Genomic DNA, 19,992 nt, shown 5'->3' with positions numbered 1-19,992 from the left:
CTCCATGAAGGATATAAAACACCGGTAGTTCGCCATGAGGGGATTGTTTAGTTTCCTTCCAAACAGGGCTAGGATCCCTTAATACCCGGATAAATTGAGTACCATAGACAATAAATTCCCATTTTATTAATTCCCCGAACGTAGGCTGCTTCATTCGACTTGTCAGACCTATATGTTAAGGTTGCCATGGCAGCAGGAGCCTAAAGAAATCCCCTTTATGCTAAGGGTGCTATATAATAACATTATCTTTCCCTAATGCTCGATACACGCTGGTCGTTTCTTCAGCTCACAAACATGTTTTATTCACTCGCCTCCTTCCCCTCGTCTTTCCCTCTTCCTTACAACTGTGTTCAACAACCGTTTGAAATGTAAACTGTTGATTTGTTAAGTCCACAATTCAACAAAAGTTGTTCCAAGCCTCACTGTATCTTCCCGTTTCATCCCCCATGGGCATAGGGCAGAACATTGAGATGTTTTAAGCATTTCATTTCTGTGTACATGGACGTTTTCTGCAAAAACTGACAGCTCAGGGCAATCAGGGGAGAGCGTAAACAAATCCACTATCACCCAACTGCTTTTAATATATATATATATATCAATACATTTCCCCAGAAGACCCTCAGGCCTTGACCATTGATTCATTATGCACAGAACTGGGGCTTAAATCAAGTTACGGTATTCATATGGATATAAAGACAGTGATTTAAGATAATTAAGTCAATTTATAGGTGACCACCGACGGAGAGGTCACCCATTCCTAACCGGGCTGAACTTGACCTCCATGTTTACTGGTTGACCTTTGATCTCATTTGGAATCTTCAAGAGCCGATTGGTGAATATTCGAGCAAACAGGATCAATAGCCAGAAGGTTCTCTATGTAATCTGAACTATGGATGTGTCACAAATGGCATCCTATTCCAAATATAGTGCAATAAAAATGACCAGGGCCCACAGGGTTCTCGTCAAAACATGATGCATCATACCATTTTGGTAATCTAAATAGCTATGCAATAGCTATGTATACTGAACAAAAATATAAATGCAACATGTAAAGTGTTGGTCCCATGTTTCAGGAGCTGAAATAAAATATCATAGAAATGTTCCACACGCACATAAAGCTTATTTCTCTCAAATTTTGTGCACAAATTTGTTTACATCCCTTAGTGAGTATTTCTCCTCTGCCAAGATAATCCATCCACTTTACAGGTGTGGCATATAAATAAGATGATTAAACAGCACGATTATTACACAGGTGCACCTTGTGCTGGGCCACTTAAAAGTGCAGTTTTGTCACAACACAATGCCACAGATGTCTCAAGTTTTGTGGGAGCATGCAGTTGGTATCCTGACTGCAGACATGCCTACCAGAACTGTTGCCAGGAAATGTAATGTTCATTTCTCTACAATAAGCCGCCTCCTTAAGTTTTTTTTGAGAATTTGGCAGAACGTCCAACTGGCCTCACAGCCACAGACCACGTGTAACCAAGCCAGCCCAAGACCTCCACATCCGGCTTCTTTACCTGTGGGATCCTCTGAGACCAGCCACCTGGACAGCTGATGAAACTGAGGATTCTTTCTTTGGAATAAAGCCCTTTTGTGGGGAAAAACTCATTCTGATTGGCTGGACCTGGCTCCCAAGTGAGTGGGCCTATGCCCTCCCAGGCCCAATCATTACTGTGCTCTTGCCCAGTCATGTGGAATCTATAGATTAGGGCCTAATTCATTTATTTCAATTGACTGATTTCCTTATATGAACAGTAACAGTAAAATTGTTGAAATTGCTACATGTTGCGTTTATATTTTTGTTCAGTATAAAATAGCTATACAATACTACATCAAAAACGATCTTGCCTCCATGGAACAATCATTGGATAACTCGTTTTACAATATATCCCAATATCTAAAAGATCACATTCAGGTTCTGAAAAAACTTGAATAGACTAGCTTAGAATTGGCCTAAACTCAAACACCACACACACACCCCAGCCACGAGCTGTTCTCTCCCTTACTGTCGGGCAGACGGTATTAGAGCATGAGGTCTGATACTAACAGGCTCAGAGACAGATTCTATCTACAAGCCATCAGAATGCTGAACACTGGAACTGGACTGACCACCTGCTCTGATTCTCCACACCTTAGCACACATGCACCCAACCACACAGACATACACACACATATATACATTAATGCTACACACACACACACACACACACACACACACACACACACACACACACACACACCACAACTGCTGCTACCAGACTCTTATCATACTGCCCAGTTTAAAACTGCCCCTCATCCCCAATACATTAATAAATACTGGACTATAAATTGTGCCTTCCTGTATTATACTTATGCTAAAATGTTTATTCTATTCTACTGAGCCATTTACTTTATGTTGGTATTCATAATATTTATTATGCAAGTTTCATTTGATGGTGTCCATGCGACTAATAAAATGTGAAACTTGAAACTAAACTCAAACAATGACTAAGACTCTGGGTGCGTCTCAAATGGCACCCTATTCCTTATGTAGTGCCCATAGTCCTCGGGTCAAAAGTAGAGCACTATATCGGTAATAAGGTGCCATTTGGGACGCAGAGGCTGCATGACTGTACAGGAACTTAGTTTGTCCAAATTGATTTCCTTAGACGACCAAAACAAATCACATTAGGATGGCTTAATGCTCATATTACTGGCAAACGCAGTAATCTGTTTAATCAGACGTGATTGGACAACAGCCACTGCTCTTTCAGACTAGACACTTTTCCTGCTTGTTTCGCTAGGTAAAATGTTCTAATCTTTGTATGTACAGTATATCGTAATACAATAATATAACATATCCCATTCAGCAGACACTTTTATCTGAAGCAACTTAGAGTGGTGCGTGCATACATTTTGATATGGGTGGCCCCAGCGGGAATCAAACCCACAATCCTGGCAGTGCAAGGGGTCATGCTCTACTTAACTGAGCCACACAGGACCAAGCTTGTATATTCAAGAAGTACAAATATACAGTACATCAAGAGATGACAGTGTTTGCGATCACACTGTCCTATGACGACTATGAAAAGGTTTGTAAAACATTCAGTCAATCGTGTCTCTTACACATTCCAGAAATCATGTTCTGGCAGGTTGACAGCTCCTCTTGTGTTCACCAGTGTACAAAACAGTGTCTGAAGAGTTATTTTTGCCACATCAATAAGTTCTAACACTGTGTGTGTGTGTGTGTGTGGGTGTGTGTACACGACCACCTGCCTTCATGCATGTGTGTGTGTGTGTGATAAGATCTCATTTAACGTTTGTGCTGTGTGAGTGGGTATTATGCCTCTGTGTGTGTACATGGGTCTCGGTCTGTACTCACGAATGTTGTCAGTGTTCTCCTGCACGATGTCCGTCTTGAGCAGGTTGTCGGCCAGGACGAAGGCTCCTTGCTCCACCGTGTCCAGTAGCATGGTGGCTGCTCTCAGCTGCTCCCCGGTGCTCAGGTCCCTCCACGCCGACTGGGCCTGGGGCTGAAGCAGGTTGTTTACAGTCTCCACCATGGCCTGCACCAGACAACAAGGAGAGTTAGCGACATGACGATAGTGGAGGGGGATAACCAACCAGAGCATCAGTAGGGAGCTAGCAAAGGGAAGATAACAATGGCATCAGTATGGGTTATGGAAGGACTTTAGAATCACCAATTGACTTGAATAATGTGTCATTTAAAAGGGTTCGTTAACAAAGTTATGCCAGGACTTTTCAGAAGGACAAATATCAAGTAAGGGTAGTCAAATGTCTTGCCATCGGCTAGACACAATTTCTCCTTTTGTCTGGAGATTGCTCTCTTTTCTTTCTCCCTGGTTTGTTGGTTTCGGATTGTTCATTTGTGGGATTAGGGGAAACATAATTGACGTTAAACTATATTAACATACAGTGTTCCTCAACGAGTGGTTGTCCTGAGTAGCCGACAACAAAAATTGTGTTCCTCCATTGGCTTCTGAACTAAATAATATTATATTATGATTAATTAATGGTATTCTGTTTCAGTGTGTTAATGTAGCAGCCTGGCCTACACCTGTTCTGTGATGTATATATCGGTACGATTTACCACTGACTGTCTCCACACATTCACCACAGCTCAATGTTGTTATGAATTATGCCAGATTTCTTGAAGGCCTCGCCCACGATCCTGCATACATCTGTGACTACCGTTACCTGATGTTTCTCCCTCTGAAAAGTCCTGGCATAACATTATTAACTACCCCTTTTAAATGACCCATTATTCATGTCAAACAGTCAATGGTAAATCGTACCAAGAGAAACAATGACATTATATACATTGCATTCGGAAAGTATTCAGACCCCTTTACTTTTTCCACATTTTGGTTCATCACAGCCTTATTCTAAAATTGATTAAACAGTTTTTTTCCCCCTCAATCTACAGACAATACCCCATAATGACAAAGCAAAAACAGAAATATCACATTTACATAAGTATTCAGACCCTATACTCAGTAGTTTGTTGAAGCACCTTTGGCAGTGATTGCAGCCTCGAGTTTTCTTGGGTATGACGCTTGAACCTATTTGGGGAGCTTCTCCCATTATTTTCTGCACATCGTCTCAAGCTCAGTCAGGTTGGATGGGGAGAGACGCTGCACAGCTATTTTCAGGTCTCTCCAGAAATGTTCGATAGGTTTAAAGTCTGGGTTCTGGCTGGGCCACTCAAGGACATCAAATCAAATTGTATTGGTCACATACAACATGTGACCAATAGCACATGTGACCAATAGCAGATGTTATTGCGAGTGAAGCAAAATGACATTGAGACTTGACCGAAGCCACTCCTGCGTTGTCTTGGCTGTGTGCTTAGGGTCGTTGTCCTGGTTATCATCAAGGATCTCTGTACTTTGCTACGTTCATCTTTCCCTCGATGCTGACTAGTCTCCCAGTCCCTGCCGCAGAAAAACATCCCCACAGCATGATGCTGCCACCACACTTCACCGTAGGGATTGTGGCAGGTTTCCTCCAGACGTGACACTTGGTATTCAGACCAAAGAGTTCAATCTTGGCTTCAACAGACCAGAGAATCTTATTTCTCATGGTCAGAGTCCCTTAGGTGCCTTTTGGCAAACTCCAAGTAGGCTGTCATATGCATTTTACTGAGGAGTGGCTTCCGCCTGGCCTCTACATAAATGCCTGATTTGTGGACTGCAGCAGAGATGGTTGTCCTTCTGGAAGGTTCTCCCATCTCCACAGAGGAACTCTGGAGCTCTGTCAGAGTGACCATTGGGTTCTTGGTCACCTCCCTGACCAAGGCCCTTCTCCCCTGATTGCTCAGATTGGCCGGGCGGCCAGCTCTAGGAAGAGTCTTGGTGGTTCCAAACTTCTTCCATTTAAGAATGATGGAGTCCACTGTGTTCTTGGGGACCTTCAATGCTGCAGACATTTTTTGGTACCCTTCTCCAGATCTGTGCCTCGACACAATCCTGTCTCGGAGCTCTACGGACAATTCCTTTAGCTCTGACATGCACTGTCAACTGTGGGAACTTATATAGACAGGTGTGTGCCTTTCCAAATCATGTCCAATCAATTGAATTTACCACAGGTGGACACCAATCAAGTAGTAGAAACATCTCAAGGATGATCAATGGTCTCATTGCAAAGGGTCTGAATACTTACGTAAATAAGGGTATTTCTGTTTTATTTTTTATAAATTAGCAAAAAAAAAAAAAAAAAAAAAATTAGCTTTGTCATTATGGGGTATTGTGTGTCGATTGATGAGGAAAAAAATGTTATATATTTTAGAATAAGACTATAACGTAACAAAATGTGGAGAAAGACAAGGGGTCTGAATACTCTCCAAATGCACTGTACATCACAGAACAGGTGTAGGCCAAGCTGATGCATGTAGGCCAGGCGGATGCATGTAAACCAGGCTGATGCACCCCCAAAAATCCCCATCCTCCATGCTACATTAACACATGCATGTAAACACACAAACAGAATACCATTAATTAATCATAATATAATATTATTTAGTACAGAAGCCAATGGTGGTACACCATTTTTGTTGTCGGCTACTCAGGACGACCACTCGTTGAGGAACACTGTCTATTAATATTGTTTAACCTCAATTATATTTTCCCTAATCCCACAATAACTGAACACAATAATCTGAAACCAATAAACCAGGGAAATAGAAAAGGGAGCAATCTCAAGACAAGAGGAGAAGTTGTGAGCAACTGATGACAAGACATTTGAATAGAAAACGAATTGATCAGGCTAAACTATTCCATCCCTCTGGTGCAACAGAAGAAAATGCATTATCAAAACTGAAACTTCTGTCCATGAATAGGTGTTCGCACAGAATTCACAGGTGCTTTTTAGTTTTAAAATCTAATAATCAAACATTGATGAGTACTATTGAACAAAGGGTTTTACAGAATAGACTGAGAAAAATAATAATTCATAATTTGAAAGAAATCATCACAGCCTCTCTGATATCCCACAGCTTCAAAGGCCAATTTACGCCTCTGCGTTTGCAAAGACGGACACCGCGCTTGATCGTAAATGCTCGTTGGCGAGAATCTAAGGGAGAAACATCAAGCTTTTTAAGAGGGGGGAAGAAAGCTCCTCCAACATTGCATACGGCAATACCTTGGTGTTATCCCGGTGGCTACAGTAGGTTCCGTTTTGATCAATGGACTATGAAAGAGAATAGGAGTTTCAGAGTTGATTCCAGATCAGCGGGTTCCAAAACAGCGGGGGTACGAAACCTCAGGCAATGCAATGAGAAAACAGCCCATTGGAGCTGCCCTGCAGAATCAAACTGATTGAGATATATAAAAAAAGCCTGACACTATAAACATTATAAACGACATAACCCATACACACAAGAGTTATCAGCTTCCAATTAATTATGTAGATCCTTAAGACGAGTGTCTTTGTTGTGGACACAGTGGCAGCTAATCTAGACTATATCTGGTACAGAATAGACAAGAGCATGAGGAAGAGAGGTGGTTGTATTCAACTCACTAGTGCGCTGAGATGAAGGGAACATTAAATAGCACCAGCTGGCTATTCCACACTCCCCGGCGCACAAACACTGTCTTTAAGCCAGGCAAGCACCCAACTTTGATGCAATTATTCATTATCTTCAGCCAAACTCAAATCGTACCTTTTGACATTAACAGAGACGCCGAGGTTGATTGGCTCTCAATTAAGGAGCTTTTCTCAGCAGCACTGGAATATTTTCCCCTTCGCCAATTTAAATATGATGAAGTCTGAAACTGCAATCTACTAAGCAATCTGTCCTTCCAGAGTGCACATGCTGGAGCCATCAAAAACGTGATAAACTACATTTTGAGTAAAGTGCCATCTTTGGGTATGGTACCTAATAGGGTCGCATTTGCAAATCAATGCGACACAAAGCCGTATTTTGGATAGGGGTACTCAGAAATTATAGGGCATTGATTAGTGTGCGGATTCAAGTATAAAGCCCCTCATTTTGAATCAGAAAGTCAAATTATGATGGGTTTAGCTGCTTAATATGGGGTTATGATGCTTATCTGTGGACCTAACAGAGAACAAATCAATTATGAATATAAATCTGGATGTATTTTGGCTTCAGAATGCCGGTTTTGAGGATATGGATAATCTCTGTTACATGTGCTTTGACCTAGCTACAAAAGATGGAAATAAAACAGAGCCATTACCGGATGCATTATTGAGTGACATGGACTTACAGCAAATGTATAAAGGGCGTAATGAAGGATATAAACGGACATAAAATGTGTATACAGGAAAGAGCTATTTTGTTCTATGGTTTGTTTAATGTCAATTGCCAGCATAATCAAGCAAATGGGAAAACAATATGAGAAAGAGGAAGCTGTATCAACCCATCTCTTCTGCCATGTATACATTTATTATGCAATGTGTTTCTATGGGGTAACAGCAGTAAGGCCAAATTCAATTAATCATATATATATATATACACACACAGTTGAAGTCAGAAGTTTACATACACCTTAGCCAAATACATTTAAACTCAGTTTTTCACAATTCTTGACATTTAATTCTAGTAAAAATTCAATTAGGATCCCCACTTTATTTTAAGAATGTGAAATATCAGAATAATAGTAGAGAGAATGATTTATTTCAGCTTCTATTTATTTCATCACATTCCCAGTGGGTCAGAGGTTTACATACACTCAATTAGTATTTGGTAGCATTGCCTTTAAATTGTTTAACTTGGGTCAAATGTTTCAGGTAGCCCTCCACAAGCTTCCCACAATAAGTTGGGTGAATTTTGGCCCATTCCTCCTGACAGAGCTGGTGTAACTGAGTCAGGTTTGTAGGCCTCCTTGCTCGCACATGCTTTTTCAGTTCTACCCACAAATGTTCTATGGGATTGAAGTCAAGGCCACTCCAATACCTTGACTTTGTTTTACTTAAGCCATTTTGCCACAACTTTGGAAGTATGCTTGGGGTTATTGTCCATTTGGAAGACCCATTTGAAACCAAGCTTTAACTTCCTGACTGATGTCTTGAGATGTTGCTTCAATATTTCCACATAATTTTCCTCCCTCATGATGCCATCTATATTGTGAAGTGCACCAGTCCCTCCTGCAGCAAAGTACCCCCACAACATGATGCTGCTTCACGGTTGAGATGGTGTTCTTCGGCTTGCAAGCCTCCCCCTTTTTCCTCCAAACATAAAGATGGTCATTATGGCCAAACAGTTCTATTTTTGTTTCATCAGACCAGAGGACATTTCTCCAAAAAGTACGATCTTTGTCCCCATGTACAGTTGCAAACCGTAGTCTGGCTTTTTTATGGCAGTTTTGGAGCAGTGACTTCCTCCTTGCTGAGTGGCCTTTCAGGTTATGTCAATATAGGACACGTTTTACTGTGGATATAGATACTTTTGTACCTGTTTCCTCTAGCATTTTCACAAGGTCCTTTGCTGTTGTTCTGGGATTGATTTGCACTTTTCGCACCAAAGTACGTTCATCTCTAAGAGACAGAACGCGTCTCCTTCCTGAGCGGTATGACAGCTGTGTGGTCCCATGGTGTTTATACTTGCGTACTATTGTTTGTACAGATGAATGTGGTACCTTCAGGAGTTTGGAAATTGCTCCCAATGATGAACCAGACCTGTAGAAGACTATAATTATTTTCTGAGGTCTTGACTGATTTATTTTGATTTCCCCATGATGTCAAGCAAAGAGGCACTGAGTTTGAAGGTAGGCCCTGAAATACATCCACAGGTAAGGCCAGAAGCAAACAAGAAAATGCTCATCCAGAGGCGGCGCTCCTAGTGGCCGGGGACTTTAATGCAGGGAAACGTTAATCTCTTTTACCTCATTTCTACCAGCATGTTACATGTGCAACCAGAGAGAAAATATTTGTTTTTATATAAAACTGTAGACCACCTTTACTCCACACACAGAGATGCGTACAAAGCTCTCCCTCAGCCTCCATTTGGCAAATCTGGCCATAGCTCTGTCCTCCTGATTCCTGCTTCCAATCAAAAACTAAAGCAGGAAGTACCAGTGACTCGCTCAATAAGGAAGTGGTCAGATGACGTAGATGCTAAGCTAAAGGACCGTTTTGCTAGCATAGACTGGAATATGTTCTGGGATTCTTCCGATGGCATTGAAAAGTACATCACATCAGTCACAGGCTTCATCATTAAGTACATTGATGACGTCATCCCCAGAGTGACCGTACGTACATACTCTAATCAGAAGTCATGGATTACAGGCAACATCCACACTGAGATAAAGGGTAGAGCTGCAACTTTCAAGGAGTGGGACTCTAACAGGACACTTATAAGAAATCCCGCTATGCCCTCCGATGAACCATCAAACTGGCAAAGCGTCAATACATCGTACAAAACCGTCTGAGGCTTGTCGGATGTGGCAGGGCTTGCAAACTATTACAGACAACAAAGGGAAGCACAGCTACCAGCTGCCCAGTGACACGAGCCCACCAGATGAGCTAAATAACTTTATGCTCACTTTGAGTCAAACACTGAAGCAGGCCTTGTGAATGTTGACCTTCCAATTTGCATACCACCCCAACAGATCCACAGATGATGCAATCTCTATTGCACTCCACACTGCCCTTTCCCACCTGGACAAAAGGAACACCTATGTGAGGTGCAATCAGCGTTCAACACCATAGTACCATCAACGCTCATCACTAAGCTAACAAACCTGGGACTAAACAACTCCATTTGCAACTGGATCCTGGACTTACTGACGGGCCGCTCCGAGGTGGTAAGGGTAGGTAACACCACACCTGCCAAGCTGATCCTCAACACGGGGGCCCCTCAAGGGTGCGTGCTCAGTCCCCTCCTGTACTCCCTGTTCACCCATGACTGCATGGCCAAGCATGACTCCGACACCATCATTAAGTTTGCCGACGACAACGAAGACTGACCTCCTCCCTGTAGGCTGAGACCTGGCAGTATGGTGCCAGGATGACAACTTCTCCCTCAATGTGATCAAGACATAGGAGATGATTACAGACTACAGGTAAAGGACAATCGAGCACGCCCCCATTCTCATCGACAGGGTTGTAGTGGAGCAGGTTGAGAGCTTTAAGTTCCTTGATGTTCACATCATCAACAAACTATCATGGTCCAAACACACCAAGACAGTCGTGAAGAGGGCACGACAACACCTATTCCCACTCAGGAGACTGAAAAGATTTGGAATGGGTCCTCAGATCCTCAAAATTTCTACAGCTGCACCATTGAGAGCATCCTGACTGGTTGCATCACCGCCTGGTATGGCAACTGCTCGGCCTCCGACTACAAGGCACTACAGAGGGTAGTGCGTACAACCCAGTACATCACTGGGGCCAAGCTTCCTGCCATCCAAGACCTTTAAACCAGGCGGTGACAGAGGAAGGCCCAAAGAATTGCCAAGGACTCTAGTCATCCAAGTCATAGACTGTTCTCTCTGCTACCGCAAGGCAAGCGGTACTGGAGGCTTCTTAACAGCTTCTACCCCCAAGCCATAAGACTCCTGAACAGCTAATCAAATGGCTACCCAGACTATTTGCATTCCCCCCACCCCCATTTTTATGCTACTCTCTGTTTATTAACCATGCATAGTCACTTTACCTCTACCTACATGTACATATTACCTCAATTACCTCGACTAACCGGTGCCCCCACACATTGACTCTATACCGGTACCCCTGCTGTATATAGCTCGCTACTGTTATTTCTTTGTTGCTCCTTAATTAGTTAACCTCCACAAGATCGGTGGGTCCCCGGTGGGACGGTTGAGCTAACGTAGGCTAATGCGATTAGCATGAGGTTTAAGTAACAAGAACATTTCCCAGGAGATAGACATTTCTTATTTTGGCAGAAAGCTTAAATTCTTGTTAATCTAACTGCACTCTCCAATTTACAGTAGCTATTACAGTGAATTAATACCATGCCATATTCTCCTACATTAATTTAACAATTCCACAAACTTCGAAGTGTTTCCTTTCAAATGGTATCAAGAATATGCATATCATTGCTTCAGGTCCGGAGCTACAGGGAGTTAGATTGGGTATGTCATTTTAGGCAAAGATTTTTTAAAAGTGGCAGATCCTTAAGAGGTTTTAAGGGCTTGTAAGTAAGCATTTCACTGTAAGCATGTGACAAATAACATTTTATTTTTTTTGGATCAGATGACCTGGCCTCCACAATCACCCCACCTCAACCCAAATGAGATGGTTTGGGATGAGTTAGACCGCAGAGTGAAGGAAAGCAGCCAAGAAGTGCTCAGCATATGTGCGAACTCCTTCAAGACTGTTGGAAAAGCAATCCAGGTGAAGCTGGTTGAGATAATGCCAAGAGTGTGCAAAGCTGTCATCAAGGCAAAGGGTGGCTACTTTGAAGAATCTGAAATATAAAATATACCTTAACCCTTTTTTGGTTACTACATGATTCCATATGTGTTATTTCATAGTTTTGATGTCTTCACTATTATTCTACAATGTATAAAATAGTAAAAATAAAGAAAAACCCTAGAATGAGTAGGTGTGTCCAAACTTTTGACTGGTACTGTATACCTGCAGGGGTTCTAAACATTCAAAATCAAATGGCTAAATGACCATCTTTAAAAAATGCCATATGTTAGCTTAGTAGACCCAACAGCCCAAAATTGACTTCTTGAATGGTCTCTAACAACAGTGCACTGTATACTACTTTCTGAAGACTGTGGCAAGCAAGTTTAAGGATTCTGGGCAAGAAATATATAAGTCGGAGTAATTAAGCTTAGCACTGAGTCTACAAGTCTAGCAGGCAACCTTCACAGACAAATGAGATCTACGGTTTACCCCTGGGGACAACAAACTCTTTTCACAAGAGCCTCTTATTTCCAAAGGGGGAGAGAGAGAGAGGGAGAGAGGGATAGAGAGAGCCGAGAGGGATGTACTCAAGCAGCACAACACACTCAGTGTAGCGGAGTAGAGGAGTGTGGATGCCTTACTGCAGACAGACTGCTTCTCCATCTGTCAAAAGCAGTGGTTCGGCTCAGAGAGCTCCAAACTTTCAACCACTGTTATGTTTCTGTACCCCCCCCCCACCCCCCCACCCCCCCCCCACCCCCCCACCCCCAGTTTCCTCTGCTCTCTTGAAAGATCCAAGCCACCCAGGGAAACCAACACTTCCTGGTTCTTGGCTGGTCTGGAAATGTTAATCATCAACTAGCTAGCCTACACCCCCGAATGCTATGGTTGTAACAAGCTGATGACTGGGCAAGAAAAATACCCTGTTCTAATATTTGTGAATTGCATCCTTCTGTACTCTCTCCCTTCTTTGAGTACTTACTGATTTGATTTTTACTAGGTTAAAGCACAGGTTCCAATACTTCGCTTTAACCAATCCAGATCGATATCAGATCAGTGATCATTCCAAATAAGGGGTAAAGAAAGGATGCAATCTAGAAGAATTCGAACAGGGCCAACTTATCTTGCTGCAGTCATTTCAAATCAAATCAAGCTTTATTTATACAGCACATTTCAGACATGGAATGCAACACAATGTGATTCACAGGGGGAAAAAACTAATAAAACTATGAAAATAACAACTGAAACATTTATTACACAACAAGAGGATAAAAAACCAAAAGAATAACAATACAAACTGAACGACTAAAAAGCACCCTAAGGAAAAGCAAATCTAAAAAGGTGTGTTTTACGATCTCTTTTAAAAATGTCCACAGTTTCGGTTCCCCTCAGGTTCTCTGGCAGGCTATTCGAGAGGCTGGGGGCACAGTAACTAATGGTTGCCTCTCCATGCCTCTTGGTCCTAGGCTTTAGGATAGTTAAAAGGCCAGTGCCAGAGGACCTGAGGGACCAACTTGGTACATAACTTAAAAGCATGTCTGATATGTATTGGGGTGCACAATCATGGATTGATTTAAAAACCAATAGAATAATCTTAAAATGTATTCTAAAACTCACAGGCAGCCAGTGCAGAGACCTTAAAACCGGCGTAATGTGTGCTCTCCGTCTGGTCTTGGTCAGTACCCGTGCTGCAGCATTCTGAATGTTTTGCAGTTGATCAATGGCTTTCTTGGGTAGATCAGACAGGAGAGCATTACAGTACTCAAGCCTGCTTGTAATAAAAGCATGGATGAGTCTCTCTGTATCAGCCTTAGAGCAAAACGGCTGCACCTTGGCAACGTTCATCAGGTGGTAAAAAGCTATTTTGGTCACAATCCTAATGTGTGATTCGAAATTGAGTTTAGAATCTAAAATAACACCTAGGTTTTTTTACCTTCTGTTTTATCTTTATTGCCTGTAAATTAAAATGTGTGGCCATATTCTCTATCTGTGCTTTGGCTCCAACAATAAGTACCTCTGTCTTTCTTGATTTAGCTGGAGGAAGTTGTGAGCCATCCAAGTATTTAAATCACTAATAAAGTATAATAATTTATCCGTGGCTCTAAAATCCTATGGTGACACAGAAATGTTAAGTTGTGTATCGTCTGTGTCGCAGTGAAAATGAATGCTGTGCTTTCTGATAACGCTGCCAAGGGGTAACATACAGTATATAAACTGAACAGTACCAGGCCCAAAAATCGAACCTTCTGGAACACCACATGAGATATGAGTATTGTTCACAAAGGATGACAAAAACACTCGAGCGGTTAAATAGGTCCTAAACCAAATTGAACTGGACCATAGAGGCCAACCCACATCTCCAGTCTGTCCAGAAGGACATCATGGTCAACAGTGTTGAACGCAGCACTTAAATCCAAGAGTACAAGGACAGAGAGCTGTTTGGCATCTGTGTTGGCTCTAAGATAATTTACCACTTTAACTAAGGCTGGGCACGAAAACCAGATTGTAATTTTTCTAAAATACAGTTGGCATATATTTTCTTTTGTTGCTGTTTGAACACCAATTTCTCCAGAATTTTGTTGAAGAATGGCAGGTTGGAGATTGGCCGAAAATTGACAAGAGTTGAAGAATCTAGATTACTTTTCTTCAGAAGGGGTTTCACCATAGCAGTTTTTAGTGCAGTGGGGAAAGTGTCTGTGAACAGAGAGTGATTAACAATAGCTTGCACTTCTTCAGAAAATAAAAAAATGTTTTGAAGAAGGTGGTGGGCACATGATCGAGAAGGCAGGTAGAAGGCTTAAGTTGTGATATCACTTATCTGAGCATGTGTGTCAACCAGGGAAAATAAATCCATAGTGCCTTTGCGTGGTAGGCTAGGGCAGTGGTTCCCAACGTAGGCTAGGGCAGTGGTTCCCAACGTAGGCTAGGGCAGTGGTTCCCAAAGTAGGCTAGGGCAGTGGTTCCCAACGTAGGCTAGGGCAGTGGTTCCCAACGTAGGCTAGGGCAGTGGTTCCCAACGTAGGCTAGGGCAGTGCTTCCCAACGTAGGCTAGGGCAGTGCTTCCCAACGTAGGCTAGGGCAGTGGTTCCCAACGTAGGCTAGGGCAGTGGTTCCCAACGTAGGCTAGGGCAGTGGTTCCCAACGTAGGCTAGGGCAGTGGTTCCCAACGTAGGCTAGGGCAGTGGTTCCCAACGTAGGCTAGGGCAGTGGTTCCCAACGTAGGCTAGGGCAGTGCTTCCCAACGTAGGCTAGGGCAGTGGTTCCCAACCATTTTCGGTTACTGTACCGCCAAGTACATTTTGCTCTGCCCAGATTACCCTTGAAGTACCCCTTCATATGCATTTTACCAGTAAGCCTATGGTCTCATGAGTCTTCTGAAGTACCCCCTGTGGATAGGCCAAGTGCCCCCATCCTAGCACCCCTAGTTGGGAAACACTGGGCTAGCGTACATACAGAATCAAACTTCTCATCAGGTCTTGCTTGACTGATACCCAGCCTAATGTTTGTTATCTTATCTCTGAAATACGCCATCAACGCATCACTTTTAGATGTGGGGGAAAGTTCACATAGGTTTGCGGAGGTAGGATTTACCACACCATCAATGGTCGAGAAGAGCACTCTCGAATTATTCTGATTATTAGTGATCAAGTTAGGAAAATGTGCCCGTCTGCCATTTCTAATTGCCTTGTTATATATGCCAAGTTGCTTTCTCGGAAAATCATAATGGACCTGCAATTTCCCTTTCATTTATTAGTTTCCTCACTCATCCAAGGGGCTCTCGGTTTGGATGTGGCCTTTTTCAACTTTACTGGAGCTACGGCATCAATGGTTTCCCTTAATTTGCTATTTAAGTTATCAACTAAATCATCACAAGAGGAAGGCAGAATAGGTGATGTAGTATTGTTCATACACTCAATAAAATCTGTAGCAACTTCAGAGGTAAGAAAGCATTTCTTAATAATGCCTTCAGTATTACCCTGTGCTATGGGCAACAAGGTAGTAAAAAATACACAGTGGTGATCAGATAAAGCAACATCAACAATAGAGGATATGTCAATAGAAAGCCCCTTGGTAATAACCAGGTCCAGAGTATGGCCGCAGGTAAGGGTGGGCCCAATAACATGTTGTATAAAGTCCATAGAACTCAAAAGATTAAAATCCCCTGGAGCACTACCAGACCCTGTCTGTCAGTCTCTAAAACAGTTTGCGATGTTGCTGGAAATAATCCTTGAACCCCTGCGGTTAGGGTGAATCCAGTCTCTTTTAAAAAGTGTTGGTTGCTCCCACAGCAAATCAAAATTGTCACAAAAAGAGACATTCCTGTTGTTGCAAAGTTTCTATAGGTACTCATTTAGGGCAAAAAGTCAGCTGAAATGTTCCGAACCCCTTCTGTAGCATGGGAGATAATTCATTATTCTTCCCTGTGCTAGTGAGGGTCTTTAAAAAATATATTTTAGTCCTCCCTCAAATCGCCTAAAACCAAGGTTGTTATAACCTACATGAGTGATGATGGTGTCAATATTGTGGTCACCACAGACTCCTGGGTGACAGTGGACCTTGGTCAGTCCACAGACCGTAGGCAGGCCAAAATCTCTCACCATCGAGCTGCCCACAATGATAGTGATGGAATCCTATGGGAAACGACTTGCAGAACTGTGGTGGCTGTGGGGGAGGGTGCCACTGGGCGGCCGCCAGCTGTTGGTATACACCAAGGATCCGTGCTGACTCCCGGGGATGGTAGGTCCGTCTCATGCGGGGCAAAGCTGTTTGATAGCTGGATCTGATTTTCTTGGATAGATGGGTGGCCAGACTGCCTCATGATCTCCTACTGCCTCATGATCTCCTACGCCGTGCGAGTGCCTAGTCTCCCACAGGTCGCGGAGTTGAGCTTAACATCTCTCCGTTGGATTGGGACAGATCAGACCGCCAGAGTCATCGATAGCATTGCTATAGGAGGCATTTAAAACAGATTTGGTTTGCCTGGGTTACAGCAAGGTCGGTGTACTTAGAAAACAGATTTTCCTTTTCTCGCAGCCGAGCTAACAGCCGGAGGATCTGTTCCCTTAAATGCTTGATGGTGGTGCATTTAGGGCAGACAAACCCTTGTCCATTTTGCAGTTACACCTTATCTTCATCTTGTGATTGTGTGAAAATAATCCCACACCTGAAGCATTTGTGCCCAGCTGTGGATAGAAACACTGGTGGGCTAGCACTGCTAGCGTTAGCTTTCTCCATTTTCATGATGGCTAGCAGCTAACTGCTACTTAACAGGAATCCGGGACAAACTTACAGTCCCAGCCGTAAAGGCTGACCGCATCGCGGAATCCGTAGCAAAACAAACTTTAGCTATGATTAAAAACAATTTAATAAAAACATCAAACAGAGTGTAGACAGTACACGGTTCTGTTGCACGCTCTGATTGCTCTACACCAATGAAGGGGATGGAAGGGGTGGGATATTAGACTGGGGCCTGGAATTGGTCCAAGTCAGCCTGTGTGGTGTGTGTGTGTGTGTGTGTGTGTGTGTGTGTGTGTGTGTGTGTGTGTGTGTGTGTGTGTGTGTGTGTGTGTGTGTGTGTGTGTGCGTGCGTGCGCTGATTGATGAAATGAACTCCAGGTCGGAGAAATTGATTCTGGCTGAGCCTGAACTCCCGTCAACGGCTTAGCGGAACGGAAGAGGGATGGAGCGCCAGTCCGACTCGCACTTCCTCACTTTCCACTTCCCTTTTCCACTCATCCCCTATCTTTTTCTGTAACATGTTCGGTTGGAAAATATCATCTGCTCCTTCACTTCAATTCTGCCTCACACTGCTGGTGTCCATGGGTCTTTTCCCATCTTCCTTTCTATTCCCCCTCTTTTGCTCTCGCTCTCTACAATATACTCTGCAATATAATGTGGTAATGCCACAATATCAGTAGAGTATTCTCAGTGTGCTTGACCCTTCAACCCTGCTCACTCAATGGTCCTCAATACGCGACTGCTAGCATGCATGACCAATCTCAACAAGACACTTCAATGCTTCCTGGTTATCAATAAAGTGGACTGTGACATTAAAAGCTCCATGTATTTCCACAGTTGCGTTACATGATCCAATTGTAAATTGGTGACCAATTCAATCTATGGCTGCGCACTACCAATAAACGCAATTACTACTAATATATCCGCTATCGATAGTTCTGTTGAGGAATGTGTGGGGCATTCAAACACAGTAAGCGCATACAAGACAAAAAGAAGCAGATACACTCAAGAAAGCTAATCCAAAGGCGAGTGTCAATATGAACATTGCTCATTATTTAACAAGGGAGAGTAGAACAAACAGCACCTCATCGTCGCAAAGTCAACTACGACCCCAAATCAAGTCTATTCACCATGCAAATTCCTAGAAATGAACTCAATAGAAAGACACTTCATGAGAAGTTCCATGGTGTCTATTAGTAAATTACTAAGAAATGCACGGTTCTGAGGCGAGGGTACTTTTTCATTGAATGACCTTATTTTACTGCTGTGGAACTCTGACAGTGAACAGACACGGTCCATATAACATAGCGAGGGTGGAGTCTGTAGACAGTAAACCGCAGGACAGAATGGTTGTCGGGGGTAGCTAGACGGGGAAGTCTTTATGAGTATGTGGTCATTTTAACAAACCTCATCTTTAACAAATTGGCCGCCGATAAAATGTTATAATCTCATTACGCTCTCGGACAAGGCGTCCCCCTTCCATTCCGGCCTTTCGGAGGTCGCCTTCTACTGTGACACAATCACTAGTTACCCCATATGCAAGGAAGAAGGGGAGAGGGAGTTGCGTTGAACAAGGGATCAGTACCCAATATCCTCTCTATATCCCGGAATTTATTGGTTTACGACCTTCACTCGCGCCAGGAGATACAATTCCCATTTTTAATACTCGACTCGGAGTTACTGGAGCTAGGAAAGTCATACCATGTGATAAATCCCTTAACTCCACATACACTTTGCTGAAAATCGTATCCCTTTGGAAATATTGTGTGTCGCAGCCATTTTAAATGAGGGCGTTTGACCTTAGTTTGACGCAAAGGGGATGTAATCACTGTAATTGGCCAACCATGGTGTCAAAGCACCTAAACAAGATAGTAGTTAATACACCAAAGAGGATAGAAAGCGGGATGCCATTTGATTATGTTTGTTCGAAATCAAAGACCAGAGGCCTTTTATGTATCTGATAGGGACATAATCCTTTAGGGTGAAAATAGAGAGGCTGGTTTGTACTGAATGTTTGTAGTAAATGAAGGTTGGATATTATTTTCAAAAAGGGAGCAAAGAGAACCTACTGACAATTCCCATGATGCTCTAGGCCATTTACAGTATATATAGTCACTGAATACTTGAATTCCTCACGCATCCACACAGACCTTATGAAGGGTTTATGTAGGCTTCATTAAGCATTCAAAGACATGTTTATGCTTAATGTGGGACCCAATATTCTCAACACTTTCAACTAAGGTTCCTCTAGAACATGACACGTTGAATTGTCTATAAATGTTGGCCTACTACTGACAACCTCAAATCTCTTTCTAAGATGTTATTCCATAATGGTCTCGGGTAGATCCGGTGGCACGCAAATGGCTTTGTCAAGCACCCCACATAAAACAAGATGGATTCCCTAAATCAAGATGGTGAACCGGGCTCCTCTCATCTCCATTAGAGAGCAAACACCTGCTCCATCCTCCTAACCAGCAATTAGGGGGCTAACGAGCGGTTGGGACTGCATACCTGATCACCAATCTTAATAACATCCACGCCCTCTGACGTGCACTGGCAGTCAATCCACCCTAGCCCATCCTCACACTGCTATAATCTGTTTGATTTTTCAAGTTATGTTTGACCCTGAGAAGACTGTGTTTAACATAATGCCTGTACCTCATTGCCAGCAATGATTGTGCATGGTGTGCTCAGCCTGGTACCAAAACAGAGGATGTGTGTGTGTGTCTGCCTATTTGTGTGCATGCATTCAAGTGCGTGCGTCTAGGTCTGTGCAAGCAGGTGCAGCAGAGAGGCATCTGCCTTGGTTTGTTTTGTATGCTTCCACTAATCTCACTTACGTGAACCGCCAGGGGCCTAGTTGGAGAAAACACTGCTCAATTTCCCTAATCGATGAAAGTCCCTCAAAGCCAT

At 43.0% G+C, this 19,992-nt stretch overlaps 1 protein-coding gene across 17 annotated transcripts in view; it reads right to left on the bottom strand.

The window, feature by feature from the left end:
* Positions 1 to 19,992, bottom strand: part of LOC106608716 (adhesion G protein-coupled receptor L3) — a 314,147-nt gene that overhangs the window by 74,307 nt on the left and 219,848 nt on the right. For all 17 annotated transcript variants that reach the window (XM_045721694.1, XM_045721685.1, XM_045721691.1 and 14 more), the window contains one exon: positions 3,365 to 3,548. In XM_045721694.1, coding sequence (XP_045577650.1) covers positions 3,365 to 3,548 — 184 coding nt within the window. The remainder of the gene's footprint in view (positions 1 to 3,364; positions 3,549 to 19,992) is intronic.

This window comes from Salmo salar, chromosome ssa07 (genome assembly GCF_905237065.1).
Source record: "Salmo salar chromosome ssa07, Ssal_v3.1, whole genome shotgun sequence".
Taxonomy (NCBI): domain Eukaryota; kingdom Metazoa; phylum Chordata; class Actinopteri; order Salmoniformes; family Salmonidae; genus Salmo; species Salmo salar.
The sequence above is the reverse complement of the archived record's forward strand: the minus strand, read 5'-3'. Positions and strand labels throughout refer to the sequence as shown.